The sequence below is a fragment of the Lipophrys pholis genome (assembly GCF_963383615.2).
Source record: "Lipophrys pholis genome assembly, chromosome: 4".
In the NCBI taxonomy this organism is placed as follows: domain Eukaryota; kingdom Metazoa; phylum Chordata; class Actinopteri; order Blenniiformes; family Blenniidae; genus Lipophrys; species Lipophrys pholis.
In genome coordinates, this window is record NC_137637.1 from 20,417,457 (window position 1) to 20,435,447 (window position 17,991).

At 41.1% G+C, this 17,991-nt stretch overlaps 1 protein-coding gene across 2 annotated transcripts; it reads left to right on the forward strand.

Moving 5' to 3' along the window:
* Positions 1-78: 78 nt before the first annotated feature.
* Positions 79-17,171, forward strand: cdk4 (cyclin dependent kinase 4). 2 transcript variants are annotated; one of them, XM_080460921.1, is made up of 8 exons: positions 79-339; positions 8,112-8,346; positions 8,462-8,597; positions 8,856-9,023; positions 10,980-11,089; positions 14,317-14,367; positions 14,460-14,595; positions 16,237-17,171. In XM_080460921.1, the coding sequence occupies exons 2-8, from the start codon at positions 8,123-8,125 to the stop codon at positions 16,321-16,323; spliced, it is 912 nt and encodes a 303-aa protein (XP_080317047.1). In that variant the 5' UTR covers positions 79-339; positions 8,112-8,122; the 3' UTR covers positions 16,324-17,171. The 2 variants fall into 2 exon arrangements, with proteins under 2 accessions (XP_080317047.1, XP_080317048.1); XM_080460922.1 differs by having other exon boundaries at positions 97-339; positions 8,918-9,023; positions 16,237-17,169.
* The last annotated feature ends 820 nt before the right edge of the window (positions 17,172-17,991 follow it).

The window sequence follows — 17,991 nt, forward strand, 5'->3', positions numbered from 1 at the left end:
GCAAAATGATTGTTCGAGTCCTTGATGTTGATTTGTGTGAAAGTTGTGTGGTGTGTCTCTCCTGCGTGGTGTGTGTCCGCGGGTTGAGGCTCCGCCTCCTGTGGGAGCTGCAAGAAGCAACAGGAAGGAAAGCTGTAGTGTTGCAGGCCAGGCCAGGCTGCAGGAGCAAAAGTTTGCAGGGCCCGAATCATCTGGATTGGCCTGTGCACATCGGATCCACCGCCGGGCTGCAGCTGCCCAGCCCGGACCCGGACCCGAGCCGCCGCTTCCGAGCCGCTCCGGTGCGACGTGGCACGTCCAGGAGCATGTCCTGCCGCTGAGAGGGGCCCCCGCAGTGAGGTGAGTGGTCGATCTGCCCCTCCGCCACCCGCCAGACCGGTGACACTTTACTGTTGTGGACACTTTACTGTTGTGGTGTTTGATGTAAAGTCCAGCTCGGACGTGGACCTGAGTTGTTAAGGGGCGCGATCCGTCCGCGCGCCGCCGCTCCGCCACGTCAGTGCGCCCCAAGGTGAGGAGGGGAAAGAGTGCGCGTGGCCTGCTGTTGCGCCTCTGTTTTTCTGCCCGTTCAATTAACAAAGAGGGGCGCTATGGAGGAGCACCACGTGTCGGGACATGGGAGCCGCTTCCCGTCCGCCCTGGCCTGCCTCCGCCCACTGGCCTCCAGAGCCTCCAGCCCCCAGGTCACCTGAGCTGTGGATGGAATCACCCAGGAGGTGGAACTGGAAGCTGCACTGCAGACTCCTGTCCTCACATCTGTGTGGGACACTACAGGGAAACCAGATGTTGCGTTTGCACAAGTAACATACCCTGTGTTGAGGCTTCAGACGTCAGGGCCACGACCAACCACATACTGGTGCATTTACAGAAAAAGTTCTTTTTTTCTTCTTCAGAATTTAAGACAAAGAATGACTCTTCCATTAGTTGTGGAGGAATTGAACATAAACTAAAACATTTCAACACGGACTGGTAATTGATGAGTTAATCCAATGTTTGGTCCATATTGAGAGAAAAGTGTAACAATGACATAGGCTACATCATTATTTTTACCTCCTAGGTGCAAACAGCAGGACAATGTCCCTCTTCCTCCTCCTCTTATAGTACATGCAGTATACACCCTTATATATCTGACTCATATAAACTTTCTTCTGGGAGTATTCACCAGATTGTTTTATAGATCATTCTCACAATTTCCTTTTCTGCACATAATAAAACGGACTACCAGACTTAATTCAAATCCAGTCATAACACCCCTGTAATTTCAGTTCTGGATCCGGGATTTGATTAGAATTTCTCTGCAAATTAAAACACTTATTCTTTTTCCCATTTTCCGTTAGCCTGTCAAATGTGATCAGAGTCCATCTACAGGTTTTTCAGTTATTCTGTTAACTGACCAACAAACCAAAATTAAGTAAGAAATGTGGCTTTTAGTGCATTAGTAAACTTTTTGTGAAACGAAGCGTTATTTAACTGTAATTGCTTTCTTGAATTTTATTATAAAGAATTTATAAAGTTGAGTCAGTTGGTCACAGTCATGATTTTATGACATTATGAGCCTTTATTATGCAAGAAAGCTCCAGGGAGGAGTGCAACAACAGAAAAGAAATGAGACGCTCACAGGAATGTCTTTTCCCAGCATGATTTTACCTTTTAATCTTTTTGAAGAAATCGTTACAAAAAGGAACCGCTGGAGGGTAAAACTATTACCTATCTGTTTAAAACAATAATTTTTATGATTGAATTCTTTGTTGATGAGTTAAAATCACTAAAGAAATTTCAGTCCAAAACCATAACACCCCACCTTGTGGCTTTCTACTATTAGAAGCTGCTCACATCTTGAAGCCAGATGCCACATCACGTCTGAGGGAGTCGATGCCTTGAGAGGTCAGAAACGTGACGGCATCAAAAAGGGGGAACCTCCACAATTTTAGGCAGTTAATCTTAATCTTCGGTCTAATTATTTCTATACCTGCAATTTGTGATCACGACCAGGTGTGTCTGTAAAAAACTTAATATATTGAGCATCAATACTGTTGACTTCTGTAGATCTTACCATTAATGCTATTATTATTATTTTCGTCCTGAACAACACTACTACTACAAATAACCACTTGCTGTCACTACTTAACAGTTCCACTACTAATATAACCAACAACAACACTGCTACTACATAACTACTGCTAATACTGCTTCTATTACTACCACTACTGTTAGAAATAAAAATCTAAAATAAGCAGAAATTTTTATCTAATAGACAAAACATTATTACACAATAATTTGATGTGCCAGTTTATGTTTTTATGAGTTTATTGATTTTTTTATTTTATTATTTATTTCAAACGAAGGGACGATTAAAATTAGATGAAACAAATGGGGGGGGGGGGAAACAAAAATAAATAAAAAGGCAATTTCAATACAACACACATCTGACTCGTTCAAAAAGGGAGAGGAAGAAGCCTCGGCTTATCAAGTCCTGCCCCCATTCTTCACCCATTGACAAATGCAAATCCAATAAAATAACTAAACAGGCAATACAAAACTAAAAACTTTTATAATGATGCATCATTCAAAATATGTAATGAACAAATCACCTTATAACTGAAAGTGTGAAAGTACTGTGTGGTAAGTGTTGTTGATTCTAGACGTGTGCAGGGATGTGAATTCGATTTGTTTGCGGTGATTTTAATGATTGAAACTCTTTCTTAGAATTGTAGGTTTTGCTGAAGTGTTAGAAATCTCGGGTCTGCTGAGGAAAATAAAAGGAGTTGCTGTTTTATATTCATCTTGGTGTATTCTTGCCGCGTAATCAGTGTAGTGAGCTGTTGCGTTTTTGGGGGAGATAAAATGTTATTTCCGACCTGCTTCCTAATTTGGATCGGATGTGAATAATTTTGAGAGGAATTTTTAGTCCTTGATTTAGTCCTTGATAGACAGGAATGCTGGCAGACTGTCTGACTCAACGTTTGTTTGCGTAAAAGAAAGAAATGTGATCTGTTGCCACATCTCTTCCTCTCTTTAACTACTTCAGTATTTCTGGTTTGGCATTCGTCATTCAAATCTTTCCCTTCTACAAATTTAGGCTTGACGTGTTTGATTTGACCACAACTTTCACAAAGTATTAATGCAGCAGATTAGGTCATTGCTCTCACATGTTTGACTATTTCCTGTTATATTAATATACTCTGCAGTGACAGTCATGCAGCTTATTAGATCATAATCAACAACAGCAAATGGCTCCTAAAAGTGGAGTGCATTGATTTCACTCTACTTGTTTCTTGTGCACGATAATGTTTTTAGTAACAGAGTTTATATTAACAATCACTGACCCAGTGGTCCATCAGTGAAATATGCAGTATATCATACAGTAACAGGTACTATGCACGTTGACGTTACGACTGATCCGAGTTGTGACACATCAAACTATTAAAACATCTAGAATACCTTCATATGGAAAGTTTCAAGTTATATTGAGAACCTCCGCTAATATATTACACGTGGTAATGAATTGCCACATTTCACCATTAAACTTTTATCATGGTCGTAAAACTTTCCATAAATATTATGGAAACGTTCCCCTTGCCTTGTGTCTTGTGACGGCAGTTTCACTTACATCTTTCTCTTTTTAGTTCCACCTCATTCTAAATAGGTTTTCTTGAAAGCAGGTTTGATTTTCATTGCAATGAAGTCGACTTTGAGTGCAGTAACAACAAGATCTAATATAATCTGTCTGAGAGATCAACAGCTTTCTAGTTCTTCAGTCATTTTTAAAAAGCGTTCAGTCAATCACAAAGATTATTCAGTGAGATCTGTATGTACTATCAATAGGAATCTCCTGTGTGGAACAGCAGTCCTTTGCTCTAGTGAGATTTGTAGTGTTTCTCACCAGATAATCTAAATCTTGATAATATAGCTAAAACAGTACGGGCATTGTGCTTTTATCTGTTTTAACTGTTTTTGCGAGCTCATATTACAGAAGTACAACTCATACACTCGGGTTTCTTCCAGCAAGCCAAACGTTTGACGTGCTGCTCGGAGCGATGGATCTGCGAGTATCTGACCAGGCGAATGAAGATCGCAACACGATATAGGAGAGGATGGATTCCTCGTTGAAGTGTTTGGATTCCTGCAGATTGTGTTTCTACTCTTTTGTTGTTGTGCTTTGCTCACTCGCCTCTCCAGAAATAATTTACACTGTGGTCCTACTTCATCTCTTTCGTACTTTATCTGCCTCGGCTGTGCTCATGGCTCATACCGGAGTCGGGCGCAGCGAGGTCTGAAGTGATAGTTGTTTTTTCATCATTTGTGACTTTGTGTCCTCCGAGTCTTTAAGTCATATGAACTGTATTATGTTTGAAACCTATTCCAGGGCTTCGTGTCAACTTTAAGCTTGTAGGCTTTAGTTAATTATAATTATTGACCACATTATGAAGAGGAGCAAATCACTCAAATCCACCCTTCTTATAAAATATAGTTTGGAAAATGACCTAAAGAAAAGTCTCAGTTCACCCTTTAGATGTGAAAAAAACGTCATTATAAAAAGAAAGCAAATCTAATATCTTCTGCTGAGGCTTAAGCCAGACAGACAGAAGACTTTAAATAAAGTGGTATTGAAGGTGAAACATTACGAGGTCGCGTTTTATGAGAGCTGTTTCAAGCTGAGGGTGATTGCGAAAATGAGGCCGGAATAGATATTCTTCTTTGCACACAGACACTGCGTCCCCTGAGGTGGTCCACAATTTGTCACAGTGACACATCAGTTTTGATTTAAACGAGATCGACGGCGTTGTGAAATAAAGGGAGACGTGGCGGGTTTTCTTTTGTCACAGGAGAGGAGGAGTGGAGGTTGCGAGGAGGTTTGCTGCTGGTGAGTGACGCTGCGAGGACAGCGGCAGAAATCTCACCACAACATGACGTGAGATCGGTGAATGGATACGGGGAAAATGTGTGAACAGGACATGCAGGGAGTCGCAGTCCAGGTATAAAGCGTGTTGGTGTTGAGGAGGTGGACGGGGCAGTGGTGGAAGAAAAGTAGGTTTGGGGTCGGGATGAGCTGAGAAAATGTACCAAGCTGCTTTGACAGATTAAAGGCTGAGACTTGAACAAAGGGAAGGAAAGAGTAGGATGATGATCTCCCTCCTTGGTTTTGTGCCGGCTTCCTGGCAGGAGATTGAAGGAGGAGAGTTAAATTTGGAGCAGCGGGACAAAAAGCTCTTGAAGGTGCTTCTCTTGCTTTAGAGTTATGGCCAGAAGTCCTGTGCATTAGTGTATTTATTTCAAAATCGCACCGCATTCAGTGAGTCATTTCAGAGTTCGGTAACTATGTTTTGCAGCTCGTGGATCATAAAGCTTGTAGGGTTTTATTTTCAGCTTTCTGGTTTTACTTGACTGTGAGGAGACCGACAGGGTGAGATGATGCGGATATGGCGTGCAGCGCAGGTCTCTGGCCAGATGTTGCAATTCCTTGTCATGCCCTGTAATCATTCAGCTGCTGAGGCACTTCACTGTTAATAACAGCACAAGAACAGTGAATAATTACCCTTTGGATATGACTCAGAATATGCCACTTATTCCATCACATTGGACCCAAAGTACAAAGAGACCCCCAACACTGGACAGCACGAATAGCTTGGTTATCAATTATATCAATAATGCACAGCTAAAACAAAATGCTACAACAACCAAATTATCATGTTTTGTTTTTTAATTATATCAACTAAAGATATAAGCATTCATTTGATTTGTAGGTTTTCAGTATACTAATGATTTTTTTAAATGATATGTACAGTTTGAGATTGTTTGTGTCTCATTCACCCATCTTCTCAACCCACTTTGTCCAACTTAAGGTCACAGTAAGCTGGAGCTATTCGAGCTGTCTCTGGGCTAAAAGCAGGGTACAACCTGGATCGGTCACCAGACTATGAGTCTTTTAGATACAAGACGGTCGCACATTTACCAACCAACCAAACATGCCTTTCATTGCTATAAGCCCATGTACGAGGGGAACATGCAAACCCTGGAGTCATACTGGGGTCGACTTGCTGTGAGACTAGAGTTTTAAAAAAGGTGTAGGAGCCATTTACACCTTTTGCTGGCAGGATATTTAGATTATTGTTGAACATTTTGAACAGGTAGGAGGAACGCAAACAGTTCTCGCCACCCGCCCCCCTGCTTCACTTTCAACCAATCACATGCCAATTCAATCGAATGGGAACCAACAGAACATCATTTAACATCGCAACAACATGAAGCAATTCAAACAACCATGACAATTACCGAGTGCCCGTTCTGGTTTGTGTCTGTATTGGTTCACTCCACACTCCACCTGTGCAACGTTGACAGTAACTGGACTCTGGAAGTTTGGAAAATGGTGTCGGAGTTGTTCTCACCTTACAGGAAGAATACCCTCCAGGTGGATTTCAGGCTTGATTCGTTTCTATGTTGGACGCTCGCATTGAAAGTTAGCAAGTAAGTCAGTGTTGATCGGTTGGTAGAGTGGTCATCTCTCAATCTGAAGGTTGCAGGTTCGATTCCCCATCTCCCCCTGTCCACATGTTGGGAAGTTACCATGAACGATGGATGGATGGATGGATGGACAGGGCCTCCGTCCGTCCAACCCACAGTGGTTGTTAATGCATACAGACAATTGTTATCTGAGATCAAGTCTTCGCTGGGTGATCTGCCCATCACCAGGCTATTAGAACAAGGTCATTATATTCAGCTTTACATGCCTCCTCCTGCATTCATGTTCTCCATGTGCTGGTATTGGCTCCCTCTGAGCACTCTGGTGTCTGATTGGGATTGTCTTTCTCTGCTTGTCCTGTGATGGATTTGCAACTTCTCCATGGTCTCAATGGTGGATGGGTGAACTCTTGCACCAAGAAAGCAGAGCTGGGGCCCAAATGCGGCACATGAGGAACTGGAAAAAAAAAAAAATAAATTGAGCTTTTTGAGAAACCACTGGCTACTAAAAATCATTCATGAGGAGTCATAGCAGTAAATGCAATGACTTTGTTTTTTTTGAATAATTTGATTTTGAAAGGTTTTGTGTTAGTAAATGTTTTCCTGGTGTTACAGTGTGCCGAGAAAAAAAAGGCTCTGATGGTGGGGATACGGGTGAAAAGTACCCCAAAGAATTTGCCACACTCAAGAAAATATGAGCAAAACAGACTTTCATTTACAGAACTCATGAATTCCTGACATGACAGTGTCTTTTTTTTTTGACATTTAAAAGTTCTCTCCGAGACAAGCTGCTGACAGTGGGGCTGAGAATATATTCAGAAATGGATATTGAGGCACAAGAATTGTCGAGGAGCATCAATTAATTCGGGATGTGGTCAGTTTGTAGGGAAAAAGCATTGGATTTCAGCCGAAGCAGTGAGTTATGAGCCCAAGGACATTTCTGACTTTATTGTTGAACAACCAGCAGCTTCTCGCAGCCAGAATGAGAGAGGAATCTGTAGCTCGCCCAGTGGGGAGAGTTCAGTAAGAGTTCAACATTATGCTGATTAGCTTTTATTAGATGCTTTTTTACTGTCTCTATGATATTGTAATAACAACGCCAATGTTGCCTCCTCATTAAAAGCCACAAGGCTGAAATACCTCAGCATCTATTAAAAGAAATGCTGCGATTAATTTCTTTTCAGACATTTTAGTTGGAGGCTAAATCCGAGAGACTTTGTTGAGTCCTTGTCTTTCCAGCACTGCCATGAAGCTGCTGGTGAAATATAGTCCGTATTTAAGGTGCTACACACATTGATATGAGGTAAACTCCTAACCTGAACCATAGTCAGGCTAATTAAGTTTGTTGGGCACTTAGATTTGTGATGTATTTAAAAAACAAAATGAATGACAGGAGGTTACCAGAAGAAAGGCATCATGAATCTGGACATTTCGTCACTTAATTTCTTCAAAATGAAAACACGACAGAAGTCAGAGGCACAACAGGACCAAAATTGAGTGGAAAGAACCAAAAATAACCAAAGTTGCAAACTTTGCTCCTGAAACACAGAGGGTGGGAACTGCAACATGCATCGTATTGTTACTGCAATACTCTGTGACTTCATCGCATATCTTATTGCCCCATCGTGATTCATGTTGTCTTTGCCCTTCAGTCTGTTACATCATGGCCATGGCCCATGGCACCCGTGTCCAGTACGAGCCGGTGGCAGAGATCGGCGGAGGTGCTTACGGGACCGTTTATAAAGCCCGCGACACGGAGAGCGGGCAGTTTGTGGCTCTGAAGAGCGTCCGCGTCCAGACGGACCAGAACGGCCTGCCAAGCTCCACAGTTAGGGAGGTGGCTCTGTTGAGACGACTAGAGCAGTTTGACCACCCCAATGTGGTGAGGTAAGTCGCACCCCCCCCACACACACACACGCACAGAGCTGTGCTGCTGCTTGTATTGGCTGTAGTCCTCTCTGCACACCCCTCACAGCAGCTGTGTCGTTCTTGTTCATACCAGGCTAATGGACGTCTGTGCCACCCAGAGGACAGACCAAGAGACCAAAGTCACGCTCGTGTTCGAGCATGTGGACCAAGACCTGAAGACATACCTGGAGAGAGCGCCAGCTTCCGGTTTATCTCCTGCCCGCATCAAGGTGACAAGAGAGTGAAGAGATGGCTGTTGATCACAGTAGTTTTGATGTTGAATACAAAGTGTGTGTGTGTGTGTGTGTGCGTGTGTGTGTGTGTGCGTGCGTGTGTGTGTGTGTGATTTGTTTGTGATTTGTGTTTTAGTCATTTATTCCATTTTAAAACCCTCTTTCGTGCTGTTGAAGTACTTGTGACCTGAAAGTATTTCAGCTGGATATGTCAATGTTTTTGTTTTGTGTTTTGTGTTTTTTTTTTTTTTGCAGGATTTAATGAAACAATTACTTTGTGGCCTTGCATTTCTTCACTCTAACCGTGTGATGCACAGAGACCTAAAACCCGAGAATATTCTGGTAACCAGTCAGGGGCAGGTCAAACTGGCAGACTTTGGCCTCGCCAAGATCTACAGCTGCCACATGGCCCTCACCCCTGTGGTAAGACGCTCCAGAAACATTCAGCACGCACTTTATCTGTTTGAATGAAATTAAATGTTTGTAGGTGGTTTGAAATTTAATTTCAGCTCATCATGCAGTGAAAACAGGGTTTGACTTGAATGTCCCTGAGCTGTTCGGTGTGTCTTTAGTATTAACATACAAAACAAACACAAACGCAACCATCGCTGCTCCCCCCGTCATCCAACAGTTAATATTAACAGATGTGCGTATAGATCTAATATTAGAAAGCACCGAAAGCAGACAAACAGCCTGAGAGACCATGTTTTTCATTTCAAACCAAGTATGTGGGATTATTGTAGTGACTTATCCTGCCGTAGGGCCACCTTGTTCTTTTTCTCTGCAGTGTTTACACTCGTGGTTTCCTGGTCTGGATGAAAGTCTGAAAAATTTGTATGCGGGTGAAAACAATTACGTCGCATAGTGGTTTGCGTTTCAGGAGTAGCACACTTAATTATTCGCATTAAATGGGGCCTTTTTTGGTTTTTGTGGGTTTTGTGACCACTGTAGGTTGTTCTCAGGCCACTTTTAGACTGAAGGCAAAAGTGGCCTATGTCTGACTTTTTATTTCCCCTTATTTTTTCACAATCCAGACCACTTTCAAATGTGATCCTAAATCATACATATCCAATGTTGACTGAAGTTTTTTTTAAAACAACTTCAGTCTCAACATTCATGTCGTGTTACATCTTTGAAGCATCACAATTCTTTTCTGGAGGCGGTGAGACAAACCAATGAAGGAGACTTTACATCCACACATAGTTATGTACAGAGGTAACAGGAACCAAAGGCCGTCATTAAAATGTATGCTCTTTTTTTTTAGAAAATCTTCTCTTTCCCTTTAACATTTTATCTGAACTTTGCTGGCTGCGAGTGCACAACAACTTCAAAAATGAATGCAAACATTCTGACATATCTAACATCCTCAATAATAGAAATAATACAGTAACCAGTACTAACCTGTGAACACAGTGTGCTGAGTGTGACATAATGTCTTCATCTGTGCCAGCGGGTCTCTTTAGAGACGTAGAGTCTTCACACTGGAGCATGATTTAGGTCACATTTAAATAACACAAACAACCAGGGCAAAAAAATAACAAACATTCATTCTCCACAATTCAGATGAAGAGAATTAAGCAGGAAGACACTTTGTATCTGCAGTCTGCATCACTCCCCTCTAAATTCCACTAAATCCTTCATTCTGGATGCTCTTGGAAACAGTGTCACAGGTTTAAGAGACTTGAGCTGTCGTAGCAGCTCCGTGAGGCAGCGTCAAATGTTACCTTTCGTCTGTCAACATGTTTATAGTCGCAGTGTGAATGTCTTCATATTTAGCAGCTTTCAGGTGTTATTTCAATCTCATTAAGGTTGTTACACTAAACACAAAGTGCCGCTAAACGTTTATTAACCCAGCAACTACAAATACCGCAATAGAAACTGAAACATTGGGCGCCGAAAAACCAAATCCTCAATGCAGACCTCAGGAAAAAGGGCAATTGGCTGATTTGAACAAAAAAAGGCTTATCAAAGGTGAGCACCACTCAAACTGAGCTTGAGGTTGGGTGTAGTAAAAACGCCGGACAGGTGAATGTGGCGGAGCGGAGAAAACAAGAGCGAGATGATCGGAGAATGCAAAAACGGAGACCAAATATACAAGATTACACCAAAGGTAGAATATAAATAGTTAGCACTTGTGATTTCAAACAATCTGCTGAGGTGTGACAAGCGGTTAAATACTGCAACCTGTAGAGATGCAACCATTGTTGATGACCAGCATGTGGTTGATCGCAATCAGGCAGAGAGGAAACCGGGTTGGACACGGCCAGTTTCCTCCAGTAACAGACTGAACACCAACACCAATAAATTATTATAGTTTAGGTTTAAGTTAAAATAAAGTTGTTTTTTTTAATTTCTGGACTCTTTGCTTATGTTTCCCAGGTTGTGACGCTGTGGTATCGACCCCCCGAAGTCCTGCTGCAGTCCAGTTATGCCACTCCTGTGGACATCTGGAGCACCGGCTGCATCTTCGCCGAGATGTTCAGACGCAAGTGAGTGAGAAGATTAAAGATGGACACAAACTCCACCGGCAAAATAAAATGTAGTTCTGTCCAGGATATTTTTTTTTAAATAACAAGAAAGTGAAGTGCTGAATTCCTGAGAAAAGATTTACAAATAGTAGTGGGAGCATGTTTGCTTTTTTTGCATTATCCACAGCCACATTCTGTCCAGATGATGTGTTGAAAACAAGCTGTAGAAAGAAAAAAAAAAAAAGAAAGAAAACAAGTTGTAGGAAGTAAAGGAGTGAGAAAGAACTAAACTAAACTAGGGGAGCTTCTGAATAGTCCCTCCTTCCTCCTTTCCTATCCACTTTTCTTTAGCCCCGTGGACGACGTCACGGTGTTAAGGGAAGGTGTGAGGCGGGTCCGTGAAAGAGTTAGGAAAGGCGATCACGTTGTTGTGACAATCAGACCGCACTTCTACTAGGTGACATAATAACAATCTGACGGCGGCGCAGGTTAGTGACGTCTGCCGTGGTAAAAAAAAAACCTACAAATTTCCAAAAATGGACTACAAAATTCGCATTTCTAACACTTTCCCCTGTGCCTCTAACCGCTGATATAATCTCAAATATCACAAGATTTGAATTGAACGCTCAGATGAGCGGGTCCCTTTAAATGTCGTCGCTGCAAGGAGTTGTGGGGCAGCCTGATCTGGTCTCCTTTAGTAAAGGATGCATCAGTGTTTCCTAGGCTAAAGGAGGTTATAAAGGAAGCATTGAGCCTCCTTTCCTTAGCTTGTTGAGAATTCGAACGTTTCTTAGCATAGCCGCCACTTAAGCACTTCCGGGGTGAAGGTGTGTTTCTACCCTAACAGTCAGATGTTGACGATTGACTGTACTTTGACTGTATTCCATGTTTGGGGGGCAGTGGTGATCCGGGGATTAGGGACGGGAGCTTCTAACAGGAAGTTAATTTGTTCCAATCTAGCTGAGAGCAGGCCAGCAGTATAAAATCAGACATGCAGATCAAACGATGCAACGTTTGTTTTGGTCATACGGTTGTTATAAATGAACTCCATCTCTATGCTGTGTTTTGTTTTAACACCCTTAACACCCTTAGAAGCAAGTTAAAGTTCAGCATCTTATCAAATGGCACTTGAACACAAGAAACGATGCTTCTCTGATTCATAATCTTTGTGTGATGAAGTTTTGTGCTGCTTCAGGTCAGCATGAAGGATGTAACAGCTTGGATAATGTTTTTTTTTTTGTTCCTACTGTTAGTAGGCTTACAGAACTGAAGGGAAACAAAAATCAGATGGCGAGCGCTTTGATTGATTGACTATTTATTTATTTAGGTACACATCAAAAAAAGATATAAAGAAAAGACTTCTCTGAAAAGTGGTTTCATCAAGTACAACTTCCGGCCTATCTCAGTGCATCTGTGCATTTTAAAATCACAAATATGTTATGCATGAAGAAGCCGTCTGAAAAACCCCCAAAAAACTGGAGAAATCTATTTGCATGAAAGTTACAGCGTCGGTGGATATATTGTCTGTTTTGGCGTCAGTGGAAGCTAGAATCAGTCTGAGTTCAAATCAGTCTGTGTGTTTTTGGTTCTGATGGTCTTGAGGCTTCTGCCAGTTCCAACATGAGGTGATGGAGGTGTGGCGTGCCCTTGAGGATGCGGTGAGATTATTATTGTATATAATCAGTGAAGCTCCACCCTGATGATGCGCTGCGCCGCCTTCACCAGCCAACGTGCAGCTGGCATACCAGACTGTGGTGCCGTTGGTCCAGATGGACTCCGTGGCGCTTCTTCTAGAAGTGAAGGATTTTAGTTGGTCCATGTTAACGGTTTCATCAGTGTGACTCCAGTAATTTCTGATTTTTCTTCTCCTCATGAAAATGGAGGGAGATGCACTGTGATATCTGTTCAGCATTACTGTGAAATCCTCTTCTTGTTGTTTCTGTAGTCACAGTCTGACTCTGCTGTTGATCATCAGTTACTCATCTTGGCTCAGGGAGGTCCGCTCCACTTTTAGACTTGTCTCTTATCGGCTGTAACAGGTTCACTCATTACTGAGTGATGTCCTGATTCTATCTCATACACTTTCCCGTCTCAAGAGTCGACGCAAACGAAACAAGTACCAGTTCAGAGCATTTAACGGATCAACAGGTTATCTGGGTTATTTTGACCTGATCGTCAATTTTTGGGTGATTTTGCTTTGGGTATGAAACCTGAGGTAGAGTCACAACCGAGCGGCGCCTACATCTTGAAAGTAAAATCTTCTGCAGACTGTAACTAGAAACAGCACTGATGCCATTTGAACAACCATAGTAACAATTTTGGAGTTAATAATAATAGAAATCAATAAAAATCAGTCACTTCTCGGACAAGTTTCAAGTCTTGCGGGTGTCTCCAGTGCAGCTCAGCTACTGTGCAATTCATCTTAGTGATGCACGAAATAGCTCCATCTAGTGGTAAATACGATGCATTGCATGGAAAAATTTATCACAAAATATTAGCTCAGTCAAAATATTGTTGGTATTTTTCAAATATTAAAAAAAATACAGAAAAGAAGGCTGATAAGACTACATTTCAGTTATTTCCAAAAAGAATAACTTCGCCATATAATCCAAGTAAAATAGAAAAAACATAAAGCTGAAAATTACACAAAGATTTTGTATTTCATTTCTCTCCACTTTGGCTGTTAGCAGAGTGATAATGTGCATATAATGCAAGATTGATACTGCAAAGGTACAGTTTTGTTATTTAATGAATGTGAGGCTTATATTTCACGAATATCAGTACTCAGAGTGATGAGGCTTTATGGTGGCGGCGTTGTGGTTATCAGTCTGGACTCACTGGGAGATTATCGTTGGTATCCAGGGCGACGTTTCTGTGTGCAGTTGCCATGTTTTCCATTGGGTTTTCTCCAGAACGTGAGTGTGAGGTTATCTGTCTCTGTACCATGCCGTTATCCGTGGTCAGCTGATCTAATAATAATAATAATAATTGTTATTATTTCTTTGTCTTTTACAGACAACAATTACAGTATGATTTAAATAAGAAAATAAACATGACAATTAAACAGAAAAATGAAATGCAATAAGATACCACAGTAAGTCTGAAACAATGAGGTAAAACTGAGATTCAACCCCACAAGTTCACGTGATGAAGTGCACCAAATGTATGATTGTGTTTTCATGTGATGATAGTAACCACCTGCAGTCAGTTTCCTCCAGCAAACCAAACATTTGATCTCTGTTTATCAGACCTTTGTTCTGCGGAGAATCAGAAATGGACCAGCTTGGGAAAATCTTCGAGTAAGTAGAGATGTACTTGTCCTTCTTATTTACATTACTTTGATTACCTTGAGCTGATATTTGTACTTCTCTCAATATGTCCTGTCTTTCAGAGTCGTTGGCTTACCGCCAGAAGAAGAGTGGCCGACCGATGTTACATTATCAAGAAAAAACTTCCCCCCTCTCATGGCTCGCCCAATTACGGACTTTGTTCCCGAGATAAATGAGCAGGGGGCGCAACTATTGCTGGTATGACTCAAGCATTAATTGTTAAAGTGGCTGTCCAGCCTGTTATTTGATTCATGTCTCAGCTGCGTACAGAGTTAAAATCCGGGCATTAACGAATAGGCAATCTCAGAAGAAAGAATTTTATTTGCTCATAATCAAAGTTTTTGCTTGCAGCAGCAGAACTGGGGAATTATTGATGAGTTGCTTATCTGAATACAGAAGAAGAGAAACCAAATGGTAGTTAACATGCATTTTGTGACTTTGCAAGGTCTTCCCTCGAGTCAGATTGAGCTCTCCTGCGTCTCCTGCAGGGCCGCATGTTGGACACCAATGCACTAAATTGACTCACTGCACCGTTTTGTTGTTGGAAGTGTTGTTACAGGATGAAATCTACTGTTCCTGTGGGTTTGATCTTTGAGATGTCATCCTCTGTGGTATTTTAAATTAAACATGAGATGTATTTTACATTTAAAAACAACTGTCTCTCAATACAAAGAGTTCATCAGATGGAAAATATGTGACTAAACTACACCTTTACAAGTCGACGGCACATTATAATCAGTGTTTCCGTATAATGTTGGAAATAAAGGTGCAAAAAAACACTTTAGTCCTGATATATTTGAATAAATAAAATAATATATAGTCAATCAATATCAAATGAAAGTAATGAATTATAGTAGGTAATGTTTCTGACAGATTTTCTTACATTTGGATATTTTGACATAACCTGACATCTACCTCATGTGTGTGCCGGTTGCTTGGCAACTGGACCAGACCATCGTTTGGCACAAAACCCCCCCCAAAACTCGAAACACCTTTTCTTTTTTTTTACTGTAGTGGCACAAGCAATCTAAAAAAGACAGTTGGCTTGATTTATATAGGTTAGAAGGACAATATTACCGATTGATTAGACAAGCTGGTTCAGCCTCCAGTGACAAGAGAAACTATGGCAGCCTCTTAAAATTCATCAGTTTGTTGTTTTAATTCATCATAATATGACATTTTTGTCTGCATCCAAACCACAACTCGCAAAAGTAACCTTACACCTTATTCAGGAGATACTTCGTCTCTGTCTTCAATAAACTGAGCTAATAAGCAATCAGAGTGCAGCTTGAAAATATTAATATAATTGTGACATATACGTGCAGATAGGTCACAATTTTGAGTAACTCAAGCATTTCATTGCCATTAAGAATGACATTTTGATCAATTCTCAAATTAAAAAGAATCGCCTTGACGTAGTATAATGTTGCATCTTTTGACAATACCATTGTCATTTATTTAACCATTTGGATTGCTGTCATCTCTGTCTCTCTCTCTCTCTCTCTCTCTCTCTCTCTGCTGCCGCAGTTATTTTCTAACTAAACTCCTGTTTACTGGAGGAGGGTTTTCCCGAATTATCTTCTGTCCTCAGCAACACAAAAGATGTCGCACTTTAAATAAAACAATTATATCCCGTGTCGATGCCGGTGATGCATCCCAGTCATAAATAACCTTGACCTTGAATTTATAAGAGCTTTCTGCTGCAGTCTGCAGATCAGTAGTTTGTTTTGACAGTTTGCTTGCTGCCGCATGTTGCTGTTACTAATCCATTAATGCCTTTCTTTCAGGAGCTCAACACGGGATAAAATTCATATTGTTGTGTCGTTGTTTTCCCTGCAGAAAATGCTGACCTTTGACCCCTTCAAACGAATATCCGCCCTGACTGCACTTGAACATCCGTATTTCCACGACGAGGAGGCTGATTGAGACAAAAAGCGGAGGTCAGACAGTGAGACACGCAGCACGAGGTAACAGTGTCTCAGTGTAGAATCACTGCGTTGCCTTTCGACATGTTCCAGTTCGTCTTTTGGATTTTTTTTTTATTTTTTGTTTTTTCGTCGTCACACGAAGTGATTAATGCCAGAGGGAGGGGAGTGATATTGAGGATCACTGGCACGCTTTTCTATGTGTAAATGTCACAATTAATGATGTTAACGTGTCACGTCTTGTGGGACAGTACCAGTGTTTTAGATGTTTGATTTCTGTGCCGGTGTCATCAGCAGGGACAGATTTGCAGAACTGTCTGTCAGCTCCTTTCGAAATGTTGCTCATGCCTGTCTGTGAAGTGGCTGACAGAAGTGACACCTGGGAGGATTAGATCAGCCAGTTGTACTGATTTACTGTGTGTGTATTGATATTCATCATACTGAAAGAACAATAACGCCGTAAACCTGTGACAAGCACTAAACTGTATGACATTGTAGAATGGAAATGTATTTAAATCATAAAAAAAGAAGACAAGGCTGAAATAGTGGAGGAAAAACGCACAAGAACGTCACACATCAGAACAGTGCTGGTATTGACCTTTACGTGTATCAAAATGGATAGTATTTTTTCCCGAGCGATCATAGAACTGTGAGAGTGGGCTTCATTTCCTGTTGAACAGTTTAATGTTAGAATGACGTGAAATCAACAATTACTGCAACAAGTCAATAAAAAACTATTTCAATCACTTTCAGGACTTAATTTGTGTTTTCCCCTGTTAAAATGAATGAAACAAATGTGAATGGTTCATGTGCCGAGATGTTTTGTCATATACAAATATATTTAGTGAGAAAAAGACGTTTGTTTAAGTGTTTTGTTTTGAGTTGTTTTTAACCAACCCGTGTTTTGTTTTAGTTTATTAAGATTAATTAAAAAAAGTGTCAATACATCAACATATAAAACAAGGAATTTAGACTTGTATAGTGCTACTCTTTCTTTTCTTTAATTAAGAAAACATCTTCCTGGGTTCCGATAGAAGCAATGAGTGCAAGACATTGTTACTTTGTGATTGTGCAATGGTAAAATATATAAAAACAGATATTTTCTTTAACTTAAATCTCATATACCCCACCAGCGTTGGAGACACATTTTGTCTCACCTCATACGTTTTCCATAAAATAGTCTTTTTATGTTTTTTTTTTGTTTGTTTGTTTTTTCCCCAAAACCAAATTATGGTTCAGCTAATAAGTGCACAAATCCACCCCACATATTCATACAAAAACTTAATCAGGGCTCAGTGGACCCAAACAGATGGAGTTTAAGAGGTTTCGTCAGTCCACAAGCAACTGAAACAGACAAGGGCAGGTGAAGGTCGGGGCTAGAAAGGCAACACTAAACAGGCCTGGACCCTAAAAGGCTCAAATGCACACTCGGATATGATGGACAAACTGGCAGCTGACGAGATCGGTGCGTATGTACATGCTGGGGGTGGGAACTTAAAAGCACGGCTAACAAAACTCAGGGAGAATTCAAGGTGAAGGAGCACAGAGGAGCACAGAGGGAGGAGGGATATGCACGCCTGAAAGAAGAGTTTACTGCACAGCACAACATGAAACCAGTAAATCACACCCGTAACGACATAAGGTCTTAAACATAAGCGAAACAACTAAA

Coding starts and splice junctions, on each gene's coding strand:
- cdk4 (XM_080460921.1), top strand. CDS start 8,123: ATGGCCATGGCCCATGGCACCCGTGTCCAGTACGAGCCGGTGGCAGAG. Junction 8,347..8,461: donor GACCACCCCAATGTGGTGAG/GTAAGTCGCACC, acceptor TGTTCATACCAG/GCTAATGGACGTCTGTGCCA. Junction 14,368..14,459: donor CAGCTTGGGAAAATCTTCGA/GTAAGTAGAGAT, acceptor CCTGTCTTTCAG/AGTCGTTGGCTTACCGCCAG.